At 36.9% G+C, this 20,014-nt stretch overlaps 1 protein-coding gene across 15 annotated transcripts in view; it reads right to left on the minus strand.

The window, feature by feature from the left end:
• Positions 1-20,014, minus strand: part of CCDC88A (coiled-coil domain containing 88A) — a 73,916-nt gene that overhangs the window by 25,137 nt on the left and 28,765 nt on the right. For all 15 annotated transcript variants that reach the window (XM_052676581.1, XM_052676574.1, XM_052676568.1 and 12 more), the window contains 12 exons: positions 19,402-19,571; positions 16,073-16,154; positions 14,960-15,118; positions 13,150-13,296; positions 12,022-12,166; positions 11,218-11,405; positions 9,461-9,598; positions 6,301-7,371; positions 5,671-5,798; positions 2,959-3,097; positions 2,149-2,325; positions 1,463-1,624 (listed from right to left, as the gene is read on the minus strand). In XM_052676581.1, the coding sequence (XP_052532541.1) occupies positions 1,463-1,624; positions 2,149-2,325; positions 2,959-3,097; positions 5,671-5,798; positions 6,301-7,371; positions 9,461-9,598; positions 11,218-11,405; positions 12,022-12,166; positions 13,150-13,296; positions 14,960-15,118; positions 16,073-16,154; positions 19,402-19,571 (2,706 nt within the window). The remainder of the gene's footprint in view (positions 1-1,462; positions 1,625-2,148; positions 2,326-2,958; positions 3,098-5,670; positions 5,799-6,300; positions 7,372-9,460; positions 9,599-11,217; positions 11,406-12,021; positions 12,167-13,149; positions 13,297-14,959; positions 15,119-16,072; positions 16,155-19,401; positions 19,572-20,014) is intronic.

Consider the following 20,014-nt stretch of genomic DNA (forward strand, 5'->3'; position numbering starts at 1 on the left):
AACATCTGGCAGCACATATATGCTGCAAAACTTCACAGACTGAATTCAAAGTTTGATTTGGTTCAGAATTCCCAGTTATTCTTTACTGTGTCATTTTTCTGATATGTTCTTTAGGGTCAACAGGAGGAATACTAGATTTACAGTTGCTTAAGAACAGCTTCAATGGAGTCAACATAGATCAGGCTAGTTTGCATTTCTGGTTAATAGTGACTTTAATTTTGTTGAGCATATTTCAGCTTTCATTCTGATTTAGATTTACTTGCTCTCCAACAGATACGAGAAAAACAGCTGAATTCTCAAGGAAGAGGAGGAACTCCCTTTCTTGAGCTGGGTGTGACATTCTCCTGTCATTTCCAGCTATTAACATCACATTGCTTAGTGAAGCTCACAGCAACAACTACACTGAAAGCGAAAAATACTTCTTCCAACTCATTATCACAGTACTTGAACTTATCTACAGTTATTACCCTTACTTGTCAGATAGGAAAGGCTTGTGGTGATGTTCCTTCATGCAGCAAAAAGGAACTGCGTAAGATATTCTTGTTATTTTGACAAACGTTACTACAAAACAGCAACAGTCCTGAATCCCAGATGTACACCCCTACTTGTCTGAAAGACAAGATATTCCCATGCCCGTGCCCACTGATAGTTTAAAATCTAGATGAGACACACCGTGTGCACAAATACTCTGTTTTGTACGCAGGCTGGCCTGCCACAAAGGGGAGCACTGTGCACTCATTAGATTTCTGTGTGGTAGATGGAAAGTGCATCTGTGGTACAACAGCAGAAGGCAGAATGATGACTGAAGGCATTCACAACGTGCATTAATTTTTCTTTGTTATTTTATTCACTCACATAAGGATTCCTTCACTCACTGACTTCTGCCCACCTTTCGTCATTTTTTCGCATCTATTTGTGCTGCACTGCTGAGTTTGTATTAATTTTCCCCATCAAGTAGTTTTGATTTATAGAGCTCCAAAATCCAATCCGTAAAGAAGTGTATTTTATTTATCAGAGGAAAAAACCCAAGCATGTATTTAATAACCAACACCTTGCTTTTTCTTTTAGGTATGATTTTTTATTTACTTATTTTAAACTCCAGCTATAAAAATAGAATAACTTCTTAGTCTCTGTGGATGAACCAACTGCTTCCCTGACCTAATTTAGAATTAAAAAAGAAATAATAATAATAGACAGAAGAAGAGAATCGACTCTACTCCCAGTTATAAAGACACAAGTTTAAATAGGACAAACACAAGGGAATAGAAGCAACTTCCAGAAATTTTGTTCTTGATCATCAATCACTAAATCTCATTTGACTGTGCTTACTGCGTGTTATTTCCACATTCCCTTCTCTTCCATACGCGCACTAGAAACAAAATGTGACTTACATCACTTTAGTTAGCTTTGGAAAAACCTCTCAATTACATTTGTTTTTAAAAAGAAAATAAGAAAGCATTACCTGAAGTTTGGCGTTTTGAGTCTGTAGAGTTGTATTCTGCTCCTGCAGAGAAACAGTCTGTCTCTGAAGTGCGAGAATCTGAGCCTGCAGATTGTTATTCTGTGTCTCAAGCTGCTTTAATTGTGTTTTCAGTGCTTGCTTCTCTGCTTGAAGTGTAGCATTCTTTGAACAACAACAAAAAGAAAATTTGAGTTCACAGGCTTTTATGGAACTTTAGAAACAACACTTCCTCCAAAGCAAATAAAGCAGCATGATTTACACTCCTATGATCCTTTGTACTTCAGCTTCAGCAGCAAGATTGACAACATTCACAGATATTTACAGAGTGTAACAAAACTGTATCACCTTATATTACAGGAGTAACATACAATGATATCACTACAGTTTAAGACTGAAATAATGGCTAACTAGTATTTTACCTATGGAGAAATGGTAAAGAACTCTCACTGATGTGTATACAAACACCATGTGAGTCATTTGTGAGATATCTCTAGATTCAAAAGGGAAAAATTCAGGTTTCCATTTTTTTCCTTTTAAATGCCTGTCAAGTGCTTTACAGCATCACAAGATCCAGCTGTAAATTAGGTGATAAATTGCACACTTCTTTAAGAATACCCTTATTCACAGTACTGGAACAGCTTATGACAGATATTTCAAATGAGAATAACAGAAAAAGCACATCTTACATTCCTTTCCACTTCAATTAATCTATCTTTAACCTTCAGTAATTCTCTAGTCGTTTCCTGGTTTTCTTTCTCCCACTTATTGACAGACTGATTTTCTTCTCCCTTTCTTGGAGGAGGATTCTGAACCATTCTTTCCTCTTCTTGTCTTTGTTTGAGAGCTTCATAGTTCTTTTTCACCTGAAATTATCCAGGACAATTTGCATTCAGTTTAGTAGTTTTCATTTTCTACACCATACAACGCCATATGACTGCACCACTTTCCACAGTACAAAAAATGCTCTATACTATTCCACCTGTAAATTTGCTTTCTTTATCTCTGATGAGATACTGTAAAAATGACATATGGATACTGATAGCTCAACCATAATAAACACTTAGACAGTATGACTGTGAACCAAAAGGAGACTTCATTTTAATCAAGTGCTTCCAATTGTGTCTCTCGACTTTTATAACAAAGTCCAACAATCAAGGAGACTATTTCTTTTTTTAACTAGCCATCAAGGCTCAAAGCAGATCAGGAAATGTAACTTGCTAAGAATTGACTGTTTTTGGCATCCCAAGTCAAACAGACTTCAGAACGTTTATCTACCTGACACATTCAATGATCACCAACTTCTTTTCATGTGATTTCAATTCTGGACCTCTATCACTCCAGTTTTAAAAAAGCAATCACACCTTTGCCCTGCTTTATGCTACCCCAAGATTACTCATCTTTTTTGCTGTCTTAAACAAAGATACCAAACAAAAAGCAGAAACAACAGTAGCTGGAATACGATTCATTTAACCTTATGCAATAAAACACATCCTTACTGTTTTAAGTTCCTGACGGAGTTGCTGGTTTAAATTTGTTGATTCTTCCAAACGAGCCTCCAAAGCAGCAATTTTCTCTTCTTTTATTTCAAGAGATTTCTTAAGAGTGGATTCCAATTTTGACTCCAAAAGTTTGTACCTTCAAAGGCATACCACAAAGAAATGCTTTTCTTTCAACAATTACTTCAGGTTATCCAAATTTCACCCTGCTCTGAAGCTGCACGCCCAAACATCCACGTGCTAACTCTATTCAAAGGCACGAAGATGCCTAGGTGATAACATCAGCTCTCTAACAGAAATGGAAGGGAACAATCAAAACCATCTTTAAATCCTTCTTTCTTTCAAAACATATTAGATATACAAAAGAAATACTCAGCCACAACAGTAGGGTGCTGACTTTACAGGGAGAATTAAAGCGTGTGCTGACATCACCCTTCTTTCTGGCTCCACTCCAGCAAATGCAGCAGGGACTGCAACTAAATTCAGATGTGAAGTATTTGGAGAGCAAGACTTTCATCAATTTCCATTTCCTGCCTGCTCAAATAGAGGAGGCATTAGGGATGGAGAACAGTTCTTTGCAGGTGCATGCTCATTTGATGCATGAGTGTGTGAATTGCTCCCTCAGCCCAGCTGCTGCTATTTTAAGACTGTTACCACTCCTGACATATGAAGATTCCATTTTTTTTGCTATATTTAAAATATTGCAGGGCACCTAAAAAAACAACCACGTTTGGGAGAGGAGGGACCAGATTTAGGATATATTGCTTTAGAACAGTATTTCCTGAGACTGTCAGTCCAGGATATTCTAATGCATTATTAGATCTTTCAGAATAGAGGATTTTAGAAGGCCACACTCCACTTTTCAACTGCTCTGTCACTGTACTTGTGTTCAGAATTTGGAAGGCATCCCACTTTTACCAGCTGTAGGATAAAATAGAAGCAGCCATAAATTCTTTCCTTCCTGATCTCAATTGCTGAAAAAAATCTGTCAGAGTGAAGAGATTGCAAGAGACTCCTGAATTGACAACAGCATTAGATCCAGTCAGGAACTGGAGCAGAAGACCAATGGTAAGAGAATTAATAAGTAGAAAGCTGTCCAAAAACATCACGTAGTAGGATGAGAATTCTAGATTCTGAGATACAAGGAATAGTTTTCAGGCAGTCTGTGAAAAGTAGAACAGACAGCACTTTGCCTTTGTGAGCTGAAGCATATATTCAGCTACCAATAAGTTCTGTTATTAGAAAGTTATACAGTTACTCCTTTTCCTTCTTCTTTTCGTGTAATAACAGACTCAATCTCCAGCATCCTTTTGAACACTGATCAACAAGAAAAGGTACAAATTTCTGATCTCACTGCCATTTGGGTATTTCAGATTCAAGGTCTGAATCTACAAATGTTCACCTAAAGACAGCTGCCATTTGAAAGGTAGGACAAAATGGCAAGGAATTCAAAGCTAATTTATCAGATGGCATCAGCTGAGCCCCAGATAGAAAAAAAGAGATTTTTCTCTAAATAAGGGGGAAAAAAAGTGTGTTTTCAATTTGCAAAGTGAAAGGCAGGACAGTTGTAAAGCACAATTTCCAATCAAACAAACTTTCCACATTTCAAAGAAATATTTCTCATTCATGATCCTCCAAGCAGTTTTAAAAAGTTTTGAGATACTTCTTCATTCTTGAACAAGAAGTATCTGAAATGGGAAAGAATATGATTCTGTATAGGAGTTTTTGGAAGCTGTACTACATGAAAGGGTTTAGGAATCTGCTTAAATAGAGTTCTAAGGACTGCTCTTGACAGAACTTCTTATTTTGTGAGCTGAGAGAAGATGATAAAGGACACCAGCAGAAAACAAGAGATGGCAATGGCTCTATGGCACCACCCCACTAAATCAGCTCTGGCATCAAGAAAAGGAAACCGAAGAATTGTCATTTGATTTTCTTTCAGTATAAAAGGCCCTAAACCAACCTATGTGTTCATGAGAACCACTGATAATAACAGATGATCATGACAACAGCAATTCCTCTCCCCTGCTTCTGTTGCTTTTGTTGTTGATGTTTTTTAAGAAAAAAAAATAGCATCATGAAGGAAAGACTGGCCAGAAGCCCACACTTGTCTGCTTTTCTTCTGTCACAAGTTTTCCCTAAATCCCTGCAGGACAAGACAGAACACAACGTACAATAGAGGAAACTGAAGCAGATATCAGGTAGCAGCTGCTTTATGCTGGCAGGTATGGAAAGCATTAGAAATATCTTAGTCCACATAGGAAGGGAAACAAGCAATCACTTTTTTGATAGATTTTACAAGAAAATAGCAGTAGGCAAAGACAGAATGTAAGCTAACCTGACAAAAGTGTTAATAACACTTCTACCAACCAGAAGGGGAAAATCTTAAGATGAGCATACTACATTTTACTGTCACTGTTTCCACTACCAACTACAACATTGGCTGTTTTAATTACACATTAACCACATCTTCTGACATACTTCAAAAAATTTCTTAGTGGCAAAATTAGTAACTCATTGCCAAAGGCAGCCAAATACACCAACTAACTGATTCATACCAAAGCACAGCAAGCTCTATTTTGTGTGTGTTACCATGCATTAAAATCTGAACACGTACAAAATGCAATCTATAAAGCCATTTTATCTTTATGAATAAGACAGACCCTCACTTCTGTACTGTTTTTTGACTGGGCAAGCCAATACCATTCTTACCTGTCATCACTACTCTGCTCATCACACAAGAGACGCTCCTTGTTCAAGCCTATTTTTTCAAGCTCATGGGAAAGTTTTTCCAGATCGTTATTCATTTGTTGGGTCTTCAGTTTTTCATTCACCAAGTCCTTACACAGAAAAAGTTAGTGTTACCATACAGATAAAATGTCTTAGCTTTCCCTATGGGACAAATCTTCTATTATCACAGTCCAAAATCTGTCCTTGCCATTAACTCCCTTTCTCCCACTTGTTAGCTTTTCATTGTATCAGACATTCCACTGCAACCAGAAGTAGGATTTCATTTTAGTTCCTTCACTCCCTTCCTTTCTAACTTGGTCTTGAACATCAGAATCAAGAGGTAATGCTGCAGCCCAAACAAACACTAAGATGAAGAATCTGAACGACATCCATTTAATATAGGCTCTATAACTGTCAATAAGCACCCTTAAAGATTGCAGTGTAATTATGACTGCATTTATTATTATTATGCACCTTTGTCCCTACTGCAACCCCTAAAATAATGCTAGCAGTTTACAGATTGAAGCATTCTTTCTTTTCCCCCCCAAAACAGAGATATTAGTTCTCTATGCTATAAACAGACTACAAGAATGGTAACTACTTCCTATTTACCTCTCGTAAAGTGACAAGGGTTTTCTTATCAATGCTAGCTCTCTTCACAAGCTCTTTATTTTCCATTTCTAGCTCTTTCAGGCGTACACATGACTCCTTGTAGACAGCTATTTGTTTAAACAGAGACTTATTTTCCTTTTCCAGATGGTTAATTTTGGCATTGTTTTCTTCTAAAGTACTGTCTTTAATTTCTGCTTGTTGTCGAAGTCTTTTGTTTTCTTTTTCTAGCTGTTTCTTATCTTTTTCCAGTTGAGAAGTCTCCTGTTCTAACAACTTGTTCTCTTTTTCCAGTTGCTCCAGGCGCTTACTAGAAATAACCAACTCTTCTAAGTTCTTCTGCAGAGTTTGATTTTCGGACTCTAAATCTTGTAATTCACTTTCTAATTGCTGAATTTTCTTATTGCTGTTCTCAAGGGCTTTCTGTAGCCTTTGGTTTTCTGTGTCTAGACCTTGGTAGCTGACTTCCAAGCGTTCATTTTTCTTGAACGATGCTTTCATGAGTTCAAGGCTTTTTTTAAGCTGCTCCTTTTCGTTCTCCAGCTCCTTATTTTCTAATTCTAACTGTGCCATTTTAATGCTTGCACACTTTGAAGATTCAATCCTTCTTCTCAACTCTAAGTTTTCTTCATCAAGTTGTGAGTTTTCCTTTTCTAAGGACTCCAGTTGAAACGAGAGGTTTTTCACACTATCCAAAGCTTTTTTCAGCTTTCTGTTTTCCACGTCCAGGTCCGAGTTCTCTTTTTCTAAGGCCTCTATCTTCTCACAAGTGATATTTAAGTTAGCAATTCTTTTCTGCAGCGCTTCATTTTCCTTCTCCAGACGATGCATCTCATTCTCAAGTTCTTCTGCTCTCTCTGCTTTCTCTTTATAGTGTTTCAATTCTTTCTGGACTTGTTTCATTTCAAATTCAAGTTTATTTAATTTACCGCTGTTTTCCTTAATAGACTCGTGAAGAATTTTGTTTTCATTTTCAATTTCTTTCATTTGTGCTTCAGCACTGATTTGTGAGCGCTGTCTTAAGGAAGCTATGGTTTGATTTGAACATTCGTTTTCTTGTTCTAGGAGTTTAATCTAATTTAAGGGAAAAACAAACTTTAGTAAGCAACGTGTCAACAAATAATTATTCCCATACACACACTAAGATGCTAGGACTGCATCCTATGGCCTTTTTACAGTAGGATTTGAAATGATTCTTACTCTACTGCTTATTTCTTTGCAGCCTTACAGACGGTGCAAATGTACATGGGTGAGAGTTTGACAAAAAAGCTCCTCAAATATTTCCCTCTTGGATTTCAGACAATACAAAAATAAAGCACACAAAAAGCCATAAAAGCTGTGTTTTATTTCTTCACTTCATTTCCTTCTCATTTGTTTAACAAATCTAGTTTGTATTTTCCTTAAAATCTGTGATTTCCAGACAGCTTTTTGTAGAAAAATATAAACAAGGTATAAAATCGCAGTTGAATTCTAAACCCAACTTGAGATGGAAAGAAGTGGGACAGATATGTGAGTGTCTTTCTTTCCCTTGGAAAAAGCAGAACTGATCTTTGGGATATGAGGGCGTCCTCTTTACAGTCAAATCCCATTTTGGGAAGAAATATCAAAGCTACATTAATTTTTCAGTTAAAAAGAAACGTTAGGACACGTTGCTCCAAAATGGCCTACAAAGAAAGTCACTGGTAAGATTAAATCATTTTCTTAAGGAACGTACTCTCAAATCTACTTCAAGAACAAGGATAGCTTTTATATCTCGATTTTTCTTCTTCCTCCCTACTTACTCTGTATCAACTTAACTTACTAACAGACTACAAGACCCAGAAAGCTATTTAGATCAATATTTAGAAATACACAGATCGCATTCCATAAGGGATGTTTGAACAATAAACCATCTATGAGAACTGCAAAGAAGTGCCAGCCACAATAAAAAACAGAGCCAATGATGTGTTCTTTCGTACACAAGTCTAAATGCAACTATTAATTACAGGATCTACATTACTTCAAAGCAGAAATAGTCTCACAGAATTATCCGTCCCACTTCATCACAGAAAACAACGCGTGCATTCCTGATGGTTATGAAGGGACTTAGGGCCTATTCCTGAAAGGCTCTGCATGCTCCAAATACAATGCACTGATCAGTTATTGTAACAAAACAAGATAAGATGACACCTTTGCTTTAAAATTATCCCCACTTATCTTAAATGAAAGTACAGGATCATGCCAAGCACAGTGGTTGGGATTTAGCTTCCACGTCTGGAATCTGAAGTTTTGATTAAACAAGGGCTTTACAAGCTTACAGAACTTTTAGAGTATTCTGTACTCCAAAATACTGTACTCTGTAATTTTCAGTTAAACCCTAAAATATCAAATCTCACTAAGAACTAATAAAAGATAACCACAGGTCTAATTTTGAAGGACTTGATTACTAACAACGATTTCCAGAAGTCTCCATAGCTTGTCTCCTACTAGCTGCCTCCTACCAGCCTTCTGAACTGCTCACCAAAAACCTGCAGAAGTTCTGACAGCGCCTGCACCCATAAGATAACATCAGTACCCTTCCAAACGCAGCCCACGTCTTTTACTAAGGCACAGATTCCAATTTCTAGCAAGCAAAACAAGAAATTCTGCCATCATTTTTGAGCTGTGACTAGCTATTAGTACTGGTGCAAGGGATGTCTGGAATGTGAGGTACTTGAACTATTGCCTCCTACAGAATCATCCATTGTATCCAGATAACTACAAAGGTAAGTGACAGCCTCAGCAGCAGAGCAGCTCAGATACAGGACCCTGCAAGAAGCAGCTGTACAGTTCTCAGTAGTAATCCAACACTACTCCAAACACTGACCAGCCACCTGAATCTTGTTTTTCTCCACTGAGAGGTGTTTGGCTTAACTCCAAAGTTACCAATTTCCTATTCTGGCTGAGCTACACCCTCTAATCAACCACAGCAAATACACAGCCCATGAAAACTCAACACTAAGAAGTCCCAAAATTAACAGTAAAGACTCAGCTAAAAATAAGTCGTGACTCTCACTGACCGCAGGTCTTAGACAAGTTAACTTGCTGCAGGTATTGCTACATCTACAACTCCTTTATGCCTATAGAGAAATAAAAAAAGAACAAAACAATACAACGCATTAAGACCTTTAATTCTGTTACTCACTTGTTGTTCTAAGTTTCCTCGAAGCGTCTCAAATTTCTTTTCAAGTTGTACTTTTTCTTTCATCAAATCCTTAGTCAAGTTTTGATTGATCTGAAGACACTGCTTCTCTTGGATAATTTCCTTTTCCAGTCCCTCAATCTAGGAAAAAAAGAAAAAACAACTTAAAAAGTTAAGCCTTGCCTTTATTCTCATATAGATGAATAAGGAGAGTTAGAGTAACTTCCTGTTTTGTATGCAAAACAATTCATTTCAATTTATTCCTCAATGACTTCTGACATTCTTTTATGTCAGCAGAGAAAATGACCTGTAAGCTACTTTTTCAAAAAAGTGTTGGTAATATTATTAGGCTTTGGATATTTCCCCAAACACCCACTTTTATTTTTTTGAAAGTGGAGTTTCTACTGCCCCTTCATCGCCTGCTCATCTCAGACTTCAGTAGAAATACTTTCAGAAACCAATTACCTGAAACACACCCCTACTTGCTGTTAAAAATAGTAAGGAATAAAACAATATCACAGGAGACCATGGAATAACAAATTCTGTTCTACAAAGCAATTCAGTGATTGGAAATATGCAAAAAGCGTGACATCAATTAAATCAGAATTGAATTATACTTCTACTTTGGATGAGAGCACTAACATTTGACCAGCCTTCTGTTTATTTTCCCTCTGAAATTAAGATAGTCCTGATCCCTAACTTAGCAGAGCAATGCATGTTTTATGAGGATGTTGGCACTTTGCAACAGAGAAGTAACTGGCTCAGGCACCTCAGCAGGAACAGTCAGGTACCACCTGGAACCAAATTTACCCATAGCCTGCTCAGCTGTCCCAGCAGGTCTGTGCAAACTGGGCACCAAGAGTGGGGTTGATACAATCAGTCTACCTGAAAGCATGTCTAGATAGAAAGACTACATATAAAATATCTGTAACAAATATTTTGTTCAGCTTCACTCATTTTTCTGAGGTCACTACAATTCGCAGCAGTGTTCTTACAGTCAAGTGAGAGAAGAAGGACGTGCTGGCAGACATCAGAAGTGGTAAGAACTCCAGCAGACAACAAGGGATTCCTTTCTCATTCTTTTCCCCCAACTGTCTCTTACCTCTTCTCTCTCCAACACTAATCTCTCTAATGTCTGACATAGCTATTACAGAAACTTTTAGACATTTTGTTCCTCTGTACTTCGTCCCTATTTTTTTCAGTTTTTATTCCCTACAATAACCACTAAGTCATTTCATATGTATCATTTGTAGAGTAAAATTTTGTAGATCAGCACAGATAAATCTGAGTAATTTCTCTCATTTCACTTGAGCAGTTCCTTGACTCATCATCTCTATTTTCTCAGTAATGATCAAGAATACATGATCAAGTTTTCTGCATATGTGAAGACAGGTTTCTCTCTCTATATACACATACTTCCCCCTGTGTAATAATTACACAATTAAAATAACTTTTATCAAGAATCATAAAACATTTTCATTACGTCCCAATATAAACACACTGATTTTCCTCCCTACTGTGAAAGAGTCTTCTGAATAAAATGATCCCATTTAGAAATTATTAATAAGAAAAAAAATATCTTTCCATCTCTCCTGTAAATTGTCTTCCTTACCCTAAACTTAGAAGCACCATACCACTATTCAGACACTACCAATATTTACTTTTGCCAAAATCAGGGCAATGCTTATTATGCTATGCCTTAAAAAATAGCAAGTAAAATTAGGCAACTCATACACAACTCAAAACACACTGATGATTACCTTTTTGTTCAGTCTTTGGTTTTCTTGCTCCATTTTCAGAATCCTTGAACTATTGCCTCCTACAGAATCATCCATTGTGCTCCGTAGTTCTTCCACTGTTTTCAGTAAGGCTTGGTTTTCCTTTTCCAATTTCAGTAATCTGCTTGATGTCAGTTCAGTTACCTCAAGACCAAGTGACTTATGTGACACTGTGACAGCAAAACACAATTAAAAAAAAAAGGGTGAAAAAAAGGTAATTTGTCATTACCTGGAGTCATTCAAGGACAGACTTGGCATTTTTAGATTTAAAAGCCTATGATTACTCTGCAGTGCCTCCTCCTTGAATACAGCATTAGTGACTCATTTTCCTTATTCAACACTACAGATGCAAACAATAAATGTCCTACATATTCTATAGTGCATAATCATGATAGAGATTTCCCCAAAATCTCTTCAAATCCTTGGTATGTGATCCAGGAACATGACCAAGCATTCTTATACCAGAAGAATCAATATTCTTGCTTCAAGAATTACTGTAATTACTGAGCAACCTTAGTAAATCTCTCCTAACTTTCAGAGTACCAAGGCAGAATACAGACATTTGAATGCCAAAACCATTTAACTCCAAGGTATTTATGGGTTTTACCCTTTTAACACACGGTTGCCTCTGCACAGATATTGAGGCCTGAGTTTAAAAAAGAAAAAAAAAAAAAAAAAGCAGCAATAACTGATCAGGATTAGGAGCTTTAATTTCTTAATAGTACTCTCCCTGCCAAGCCTTCATTTATCAACTCCTTTCCAGTTTGCAAATATTATTAAACTTACCTTCAGAATGATCAGTAAACCTGCTTATCTGCTCAAGTTCCCAGCCAAGATGTAGTGATTCATCCATACTTCGTTTCTGAGCCATTTCTAGAGCCATGTTTTCCTCCATAAGTTCCTCAATCTTCCTTCTGTCCATATCATGCTCCTTAAAAATTATTTCATGTGTAACTTTAGAAACAGATACGTCTCAACATGCACAAAATTACTGACTATCAAGTACGCAGCAGAGAAATGCAGGGTCCCTTTTCTGATTTGCTAACGCACAGTGAGACAGGGAGGAACAGACAAAATTACAGAGGACACAGAAGTGTGGCAAACAGCAAAGACAAATATAATACCTCTTCTCAAGTGACAAATTGTTTTTCAAAATCCACTTCTCTCAGAATATCAGGAAAGGAAGCACATGCAATACGCACAGCTTGTGGCACTCACAACAAACAGAGGATCAGTATTTGTTTCTCTACTATAAGACCACTTCCATGCAAAAAGCTGTAACAGGAGTGGGTCCACAGTGAAAGAGTCTCAACAGCCTTTGCAAGTCCCCCTCTCAGCACATTCTACTCTTGTAGGAAAATAAAGTGCAGCTATAACTCACTATCAATTTCTGAAAATTTTCAGATTAGAAGGTAAATTCCTGCTCCTCAATGAAAACTGAAAGCAAACCAAATAAACCTGCAAAACAGGCAAATTATGATTTTATACTTTACAGTATTTACTTTTGAGGGAAGAAATTATTAAAAACAAAAATTATTTTGAGAAAAACCTTCTGGAAAATATGTCACTTTATTATTCTAGAAGTGGAAACATGACCCATGTACTGATCTAAGTACTTAAGAGACAAAAAAATACCGTATCATCCAAAAAACATGTATCCTATCCTCTTACTAACGAGTCTCATCAGCATAAGTTAAGCTGATTAAACATTTTGGAAGAGTATTGCTCTTTGCAATTTTTATTTCCCCAAGCAGAATCAAGACTACTGTAGCAAAGCCCATCAGAAAAAGATCAGTAAATCAAGACATACCTTACTTTTCTCCCACATCATTCTGACAGGAAGGTCTTTTATTAAAAGTACAAATAGAACTCTAAGATTTTTAGTAGGTTTTTTCATCATCCATTTACACTTACCAACTCCATTTCATGTAGTTTAGCTTTTAATTGGAGATTCTCTTTTTCTACCACGTGTAATTTATCAGAACGGAACTGCAATGTCTTGATTTGATCCTCAAACATCCTCTTTGTTTCTAGCATCACTTGGTTGTCTTCCATCAACTCCTACAAAGGCAAGAGAAACAAACAGGATAAAATTTACTGTGCTATTAATACAACTTTGATACTCATCACATCTAGCTTTAGAAATGTTTTAATGTTGAACATTCACTTGAGAGCAGTAACAAACCTCAGAAACAGATTTACAGCAGTTACACGTAACTGAGCGACACACAAAAATTTTCAAACTTAAGTGTGCAGTGGCCAACTATACCTGAAAAAGAGACCACTGAATATAATAAATACCTTTCAACTCCTACCTACTGAAATGTTAACTTATTATGGAGCAAACCAAACTAATTAACAACTGTCCATAACCAAGTATGCCTGAGAGAAAATAAATCAGATAGATGGCAGGCCATAGAACATGTAAACAAATTTTAATTTTTTATTAGCTTAAAATGCACGTGAAAATGAAATTCCTTCTAGATGAGGACGAGGTTTAGTTTTAGGAATCTAATTCTAACAAAGATATAAATGAGCACAGAACCCAGAGAATGGAAAAAATTACCTTATAAGGCAGAATGCTGTCGGGCTGTGGAGCACAAAGAACTATGACAGAACGTGTGATATGTCACAGACTTCAAAGAAGCAAAAGACTGCTATGAAAGGCTGTGGACACTTCACCAGTCTGGTCTTAAAGAATGGATGAACACCAAAGCTTTGTTTGGAGTGGTATGGAAATGTAAGAAATACTCAGCACGTTTACAGTGGGGCTGAACGTGATCCTGAGATTCCCATCCAGCTCTGTGATTTTAAGAGTCTACATTCAATGAAGAAATAACATGCAATGACACTGTGCAACTGTGTACTTTAGCCTCGTATCATGTTGGCTTTTTGGTCATTTTTACTTTAAAGAAAGGTTTTGAACTAGTATCCTAATTTTACTTTTTCAAAATAAACAGATCTTCACTTCCATTTTAGTTCTTTCTGCTTTCCTAAGAGTTATGTTTTTTAATGCCCACCTTGAAATCTTCTTAAAACTTTAATTAGCTTTGACTCCCATAAGTGATTATTTCACTCAAAAATTCTGCCAACTTTCTATTTGCCTTAGAAATTTGCTACAATGATTTGATTTCTAAACTAATTCTTGCTAGAAAAGTAGGTGCCTCCAGCACAGTGTCAGTGAATCTTTTTCAGTGCATTTTATCCATGGAATCTTGTCATCTAGCATTTACTGTGCCACCAGTATTTCTTCAACGCTTTACTTAGAAAAGTACCCTCTCTTTGGAGATTTACAAAGGAGAAAAAAATTACTAAATTACTACACCTTCAATATACTGTTAATCAGCTCCTCATTTGAGTTTCTCAATAGCTAATACGTATATCCTAAATGGTCCTTCCTATTGGTCTTGAGAGCTTGGAGCTATGGTGAATACTGCTGACTTGAAATCATAGAATCAACCACGGTTGGAAAAGACCTCCAAGATAAAGACCTTCAGTCTAACCGTTCACCCACCACCAATGTTTCCCCACTAAACCAAGCCCCTCACTGCAACACGTGAACATTTCTTGAGCACCTCCAGGACAGTGACTCCCCCACCTCTCTGGGCAGCCCATTGCAATGCCTCACTGCTCCTGCAGAGAAAGAAAAGGTTCCTAACGCCGTCTAAAGAACGATAGCAAACAAAAAATGATGGCTAATCAGTATTTTCTCAAGTTAACATACCTCCATTCTAGCTTTGTAGAATTCCATATCACGCAGCCTCTCTTTGTACCGGCCGACTTCACTTTCGAGCTTGTCAACTCGAATTGCCTTCTCACGAAGAATATCCAATTCATCTCTATAAGCTCTGGCAGAACGGGCATCTGAGAGTAAATTCTTATTCTAGAAAATGCAGAAATTGCACACAGTTTAAAGGACATGAATATTTTTTTCCCTACGCGTTGATTCATCAAATATGCTACCAAGGTGATGTTCACTGGCAGCCCAGTGAGGCCATTTGTTATTTCTGATCTGTACACAATTCAGGAATTCAGCCACAGAATGCTTTCACAAATGCTCTTAGCTTTGAAAGGAAGATGACCGCTTCTGACTGTGTTCAAATCTCATGTTCCTAGATGGACAAATTCTAACCTCTGGTTGTGAGCAATTAATGTCTAGCATTGAATTAGAGACCTGAATCAATATTTATTTGCCAAAATAAACACCTGCAGACTGTTTATCAAATTGCTGAAGAAGTTCTAGCTGGTGTTTAATAAGGCAATTCACAATAGAGGCAATAGCAAAAAACAGATGTCCAGTGTGCACTTTTTACATAAACTCTCCATAGTTTATGTCTGTTTCAGAATATGTACCAAAAACGGAGAAACAAAGCAGCTTTGTTACTTCACACATTTATCATAGCTACACGAGCAGCAAACATAACAGATTTCCAAGAGAACTGTGCTGGCCTTTTCCAAGCTTTTCTAAGTTTCAGAACATTTCCTTGACCACTAACATAATCAAGTGGTCCTCAATAATTACATAAACTCAGATTTTAAGAACAAATGATTTTTATGCTTTCCTTCATTATCAACCTAGATTCAAGGTTCAAAGAAAAACAGTCAAAATTTGAATGTGCTGTTTTTGAGGAGAAAACAATATCAGAAATTCAGCACAGCTACTCTTTAGTCCTCAGCACAGGACATATTAGTTGCAAATGTCTTGAACGTTGAAGTGAAAAAATCATCAGAGAAGAAATGGTAAACTAATGCAGAATGCTTTACCAGCACAGCAGACCCAACAAAGAAGCAAACGATTCATGTTCAGAGCGGAGCTTAAACTTGACAAAGCCCATACCTCTTGCTGAAGCTTCCTTAACTCACTTTCCACCTCTTCACATTCTTGTTTATAGTCAAGAAGTTGCTCATTCTTTTCCTCACTTCAAAGAGAAAACACAAAACACAGTTAAAGATGACTGCAGAACTTCATAGTTATCACCCTGAGAAGCAGATGCTAAGATTTACTGATATTTCTGTTATTGACTCCAGTATCTCACAGACACATCAGAGTGTAGAACTTTAGTATGCCACTATGCTTCTGGTATTCTCCAGCTCTTAGACTGCATTTAACCTTTTTTATTTGGGCAGGCTTTTCATAGTTGTTAAAACCTTGTTCACTGAGATCTCTTACTCATGCAGGGCAGAAAGATTAGGGGATAGTTTTCACAACAAGCATTTTTGTTAAAAAAACAAAAAAGGGAAAAAGGTAGTACACATTTTTGTACAAATAAGAATTGAGGTTTTCATATGCCTCATATGCCATTACTCACTAAAAAAGTTACTACTTAAACAATCTGGTATTATGGAAAGCAGCCTCCTGCATAATGACTTTTAGTTCTATGGATACAATGCAGTTCTTGCTTTAGTTTATTCAGAGGCTCATAACAAAAACAACTTGATTTAGAACACTTCTCTTCTTATAGGACTCATTCTTAACTTCCAGCTAACACTTAATTTTCAGTGCTCAAGAAATGAGTTCTTTCAGCAATGAGTAATTGAAAGAGAAATCTCATTTTCTCAGAGATACAGAGTACGTAATGTTCAATATTCATTTCTGTCTCAAGACCAAGTGTTCACTACTGAAAAAATAACCAAAAAAGTGCCATTTCCCAAACTGCCCATAGTTAAAGGTATATTGCATGTTCAAATGCGTTCCTGTATCGTTGAGCATTTTGGAATTCAAATATGAAACAGAAGTATAAAATGGGAAACAAGAACAGACCGAAATGTACAATACAGTCTGAAAATAATACTGGAAATTAATCCTCACTTCTGTTTCTATAAGAACTATAATGCTTGCTTTCAAAAACAAGTAAATCTCACAGTGCATGACCTTTTTGCAACCACACTTTCAAGAAGGTCTTTGACAGGGGTTCATCTTCTATCACTGCAACATCAGATATCAAAGCTTTCCCATCTACATAAGTGTCCAGAAACCAGATGGAAGTACAAATGTATTCCACATTGTTAGGTTACTGTCACTTTACTATCAACATTCATACTCCTGGTATTACTGTGCTACATGGAAATATGGAAAATCAGGTGTACAGCTTTCAAGTCTGGAGATTCTAGACCACATGCCTCAAATCACTCTTTGGATTCAAATGTTGGTATATGGTACTGCAGAGAAAAATAAGCTTAGCAGATCTCTTGCATGAAATTCTATTTGCTACAGTGTATATTAAACCAGGTTCACTGCCAAAACCAGGTTATAAATAAATTCAAAGCTTACTATTTTCAATCCTGGAATGAATCCAGTTTTAAGCTTATCAGCAGCATTTAATAACAAATGCTATAGATAGAAGTCAATTTATCCAAGTCTAGTCTTTTAAATGTCCTGCTACTTGTAAAGGAAATTTATTGAGGAATTGGAGTGCAAAATGTGAAATATTCTGAGCCATCGCTGCTGTCCTAATTGCATGCTTCAGCTACAGGCTAGAGAGGATTGTACTAAATTATACAGAACATACCAGTGTTCACTGTTTAGGCTATCTATTAACTGTCAATCAAACTAATAACAGCAATTTTTTCACTAATTTTCTTGGTGCAGCTGTTTATAGAATATCCTGGGCGGGCTCGTTTCACCAGGCACATAATAATACAGGCATCAGAAGGGAAAAAAAAAAGCCACATCTTTTTGTCCTCTATTCTTCACGAAAGCTGAGATGTGGTGGGGGAAGGGCTTTCTCTGCGTAAATCAACTAGATACTTAAGCCAGCCAGCTAGAGATAATCTGATCAACTAACTCTGATAAAAGCAGACCAGTGAGCTGTAATTTTGACTTATGTTACTTTCAACTCTATTTAATTTTACCTGCCTCCTCTCTCCACTCGATGTGCAAGATTAAAAATCTCTAATTACGCCGTTTCCATGAGATGCAAATTAGTTACTACATGTATTAAGTCTCTACAAATTTAACATCTGCAATGTTACGTTCAAAGTGCACATATTTCATTCCACAACAACACAGTGCTGTACGGAATCACATACTCCCCCTGGCCTGCTATTCTTAGGTAACCTGACTACAACTCAGATTTGTTCCCAGCCCCTAAGGACAGTAGTTATCTCTTGATAAGTACTAAAACAGTTGTCTTTCATGAAAAAAAAAAAACGCAGATCTTTGCTGCACTTGGATTGATTTTTATCTTTTTTTTTTACATCACTTGGACCAGGTGAAGGAAGGGGGAAATACCCTGCAGCTCCAGGATCACCACCAGGGGGAGAAGGCAGCACTCCCCACCTAGATGAAGGTAACGACTTGGAAACTAAGAATCTTTATTGACCCAATCTGTATTTTTACTCACATCACAAATTACATCTTTCACAGCAATAAATAACCACCTCCTGCCAGTGAACTGACACAACAGGTCAAGAGACTTACTGGAATTTGGTTTGCTTTATTTCCTCTACAGTCTGGCATTGCAGACAAGTTATAAGGAACAGTTTTAAGAAGCATGAGCAAACAAATGTTGTGCAGACAAACACACAGAAAGAAATTCTAATGAATGTTTTCTTCCCATCTCCAACGAATCACAGATGACCATTTCTTACTCTATTTCTAAAAAGAACGAGTTAATTATGCTACAGATAGCACTGCAGTGATTCCCTATCTCCTTTTAAATGCCATGTTTTGCCACTAATCCTCCAGTAATCAAGGACACAGCTCTTACTTCCAGATCCTAAATGTCCTCCCCATGCAACTGCAGCTGAGGCAATTTTAAGCACGTCATGTTACTCTCTCAAAAACATGCATGAACATACATACATTAAAGCCACACTCAGGCACAGATTATTGCTCAAGAACAACAGAGGAAGCATAAAGAAGTTGCCTCAGAAACTATACTACAGACACAACATATAAAAGGAAAAAGCAATGCAGTGTTAGATAAGCTGTGCAATGTTAAGAAACATACAGCTGAAAAGCTGTGTTCGTCCTGGTTGTGCACAAATATCTTTATGTGCTAGAAATATGCTCCCTGGGGTACAATAGCTTAAGAAAGGCATTTTAAACTGCATTCTAACATTTGAAAGAAAGAATTTGTACACAGAGTGCTACTATCACGTGACATCAAAAATGATTACAAATGAACAACTTCCAGCAGGTAACTGCAGCTTACAGGTACTCACATCTCTTGCCTAAGCCTTCTTATCTTTGCTTTGGCATCTGCTAGCTCAACTGTCAAGTGCTGTTTGCTTTCAGTGTCTTTCAAGCAAGAAGATTCACAAGGTGATTGTGCTACTAATGTCTGAGGTTGCAATTGGAGAGAGTCCCGTTCTTCTGAGAGTTCTATGATAGTCTAAGAAATAAAGTATAGGAAAAAAAAAAGTTAAGCCCTTTGCACACCTCTATACCTAAAGCAAGTTATGAATAGTCACAGTTATTTAACAGTATTGATTGGCTACTGTAAAACTACTCAAATTTAGACTTAGGCCCACCAAAATAACAGTGCCCAAAATGGACATGATAATTCCTCATGAATTCCTCAAAAATGAGGATAAAAATAAGCCTGTAAAGAAAGTGGTGCTCTTTATTAAGCAGTGGCATCCCTGCCAGCTGCATAAGCAATGAATGAGAGCTATAGGAGCATTCCTTTTTGACTGTTAAAAAAAAAAAAGGTGTTATTTCAAGAGGAAGATCTCTTCCACAGTAAAGCTACTTCTTCCTTGCTTTCCAAAAAATGATCACCACATACAATCTCCCCTCAAACTGCTCCTTTACTCTTACCAAAGCTGTGAATGG

Source organism: Tympanuchus pallidicinctus, unplaced genomic scaffold (assembly GCF_026119805.1).
Source record: "Tympanuchus pallidicinctus isolate F22 unplaced genomic scaffold, pur_lepc_1.0 scaffold1, whole genome shotgun sequence".
Taxonomy (NCBI): domain Eukaryota; kingdom Metazoa; phylum Chordata; class Aves; order Galliformes; family Phasianidae; genus Tympanuchus; species Tympanuchus pallidicinctus.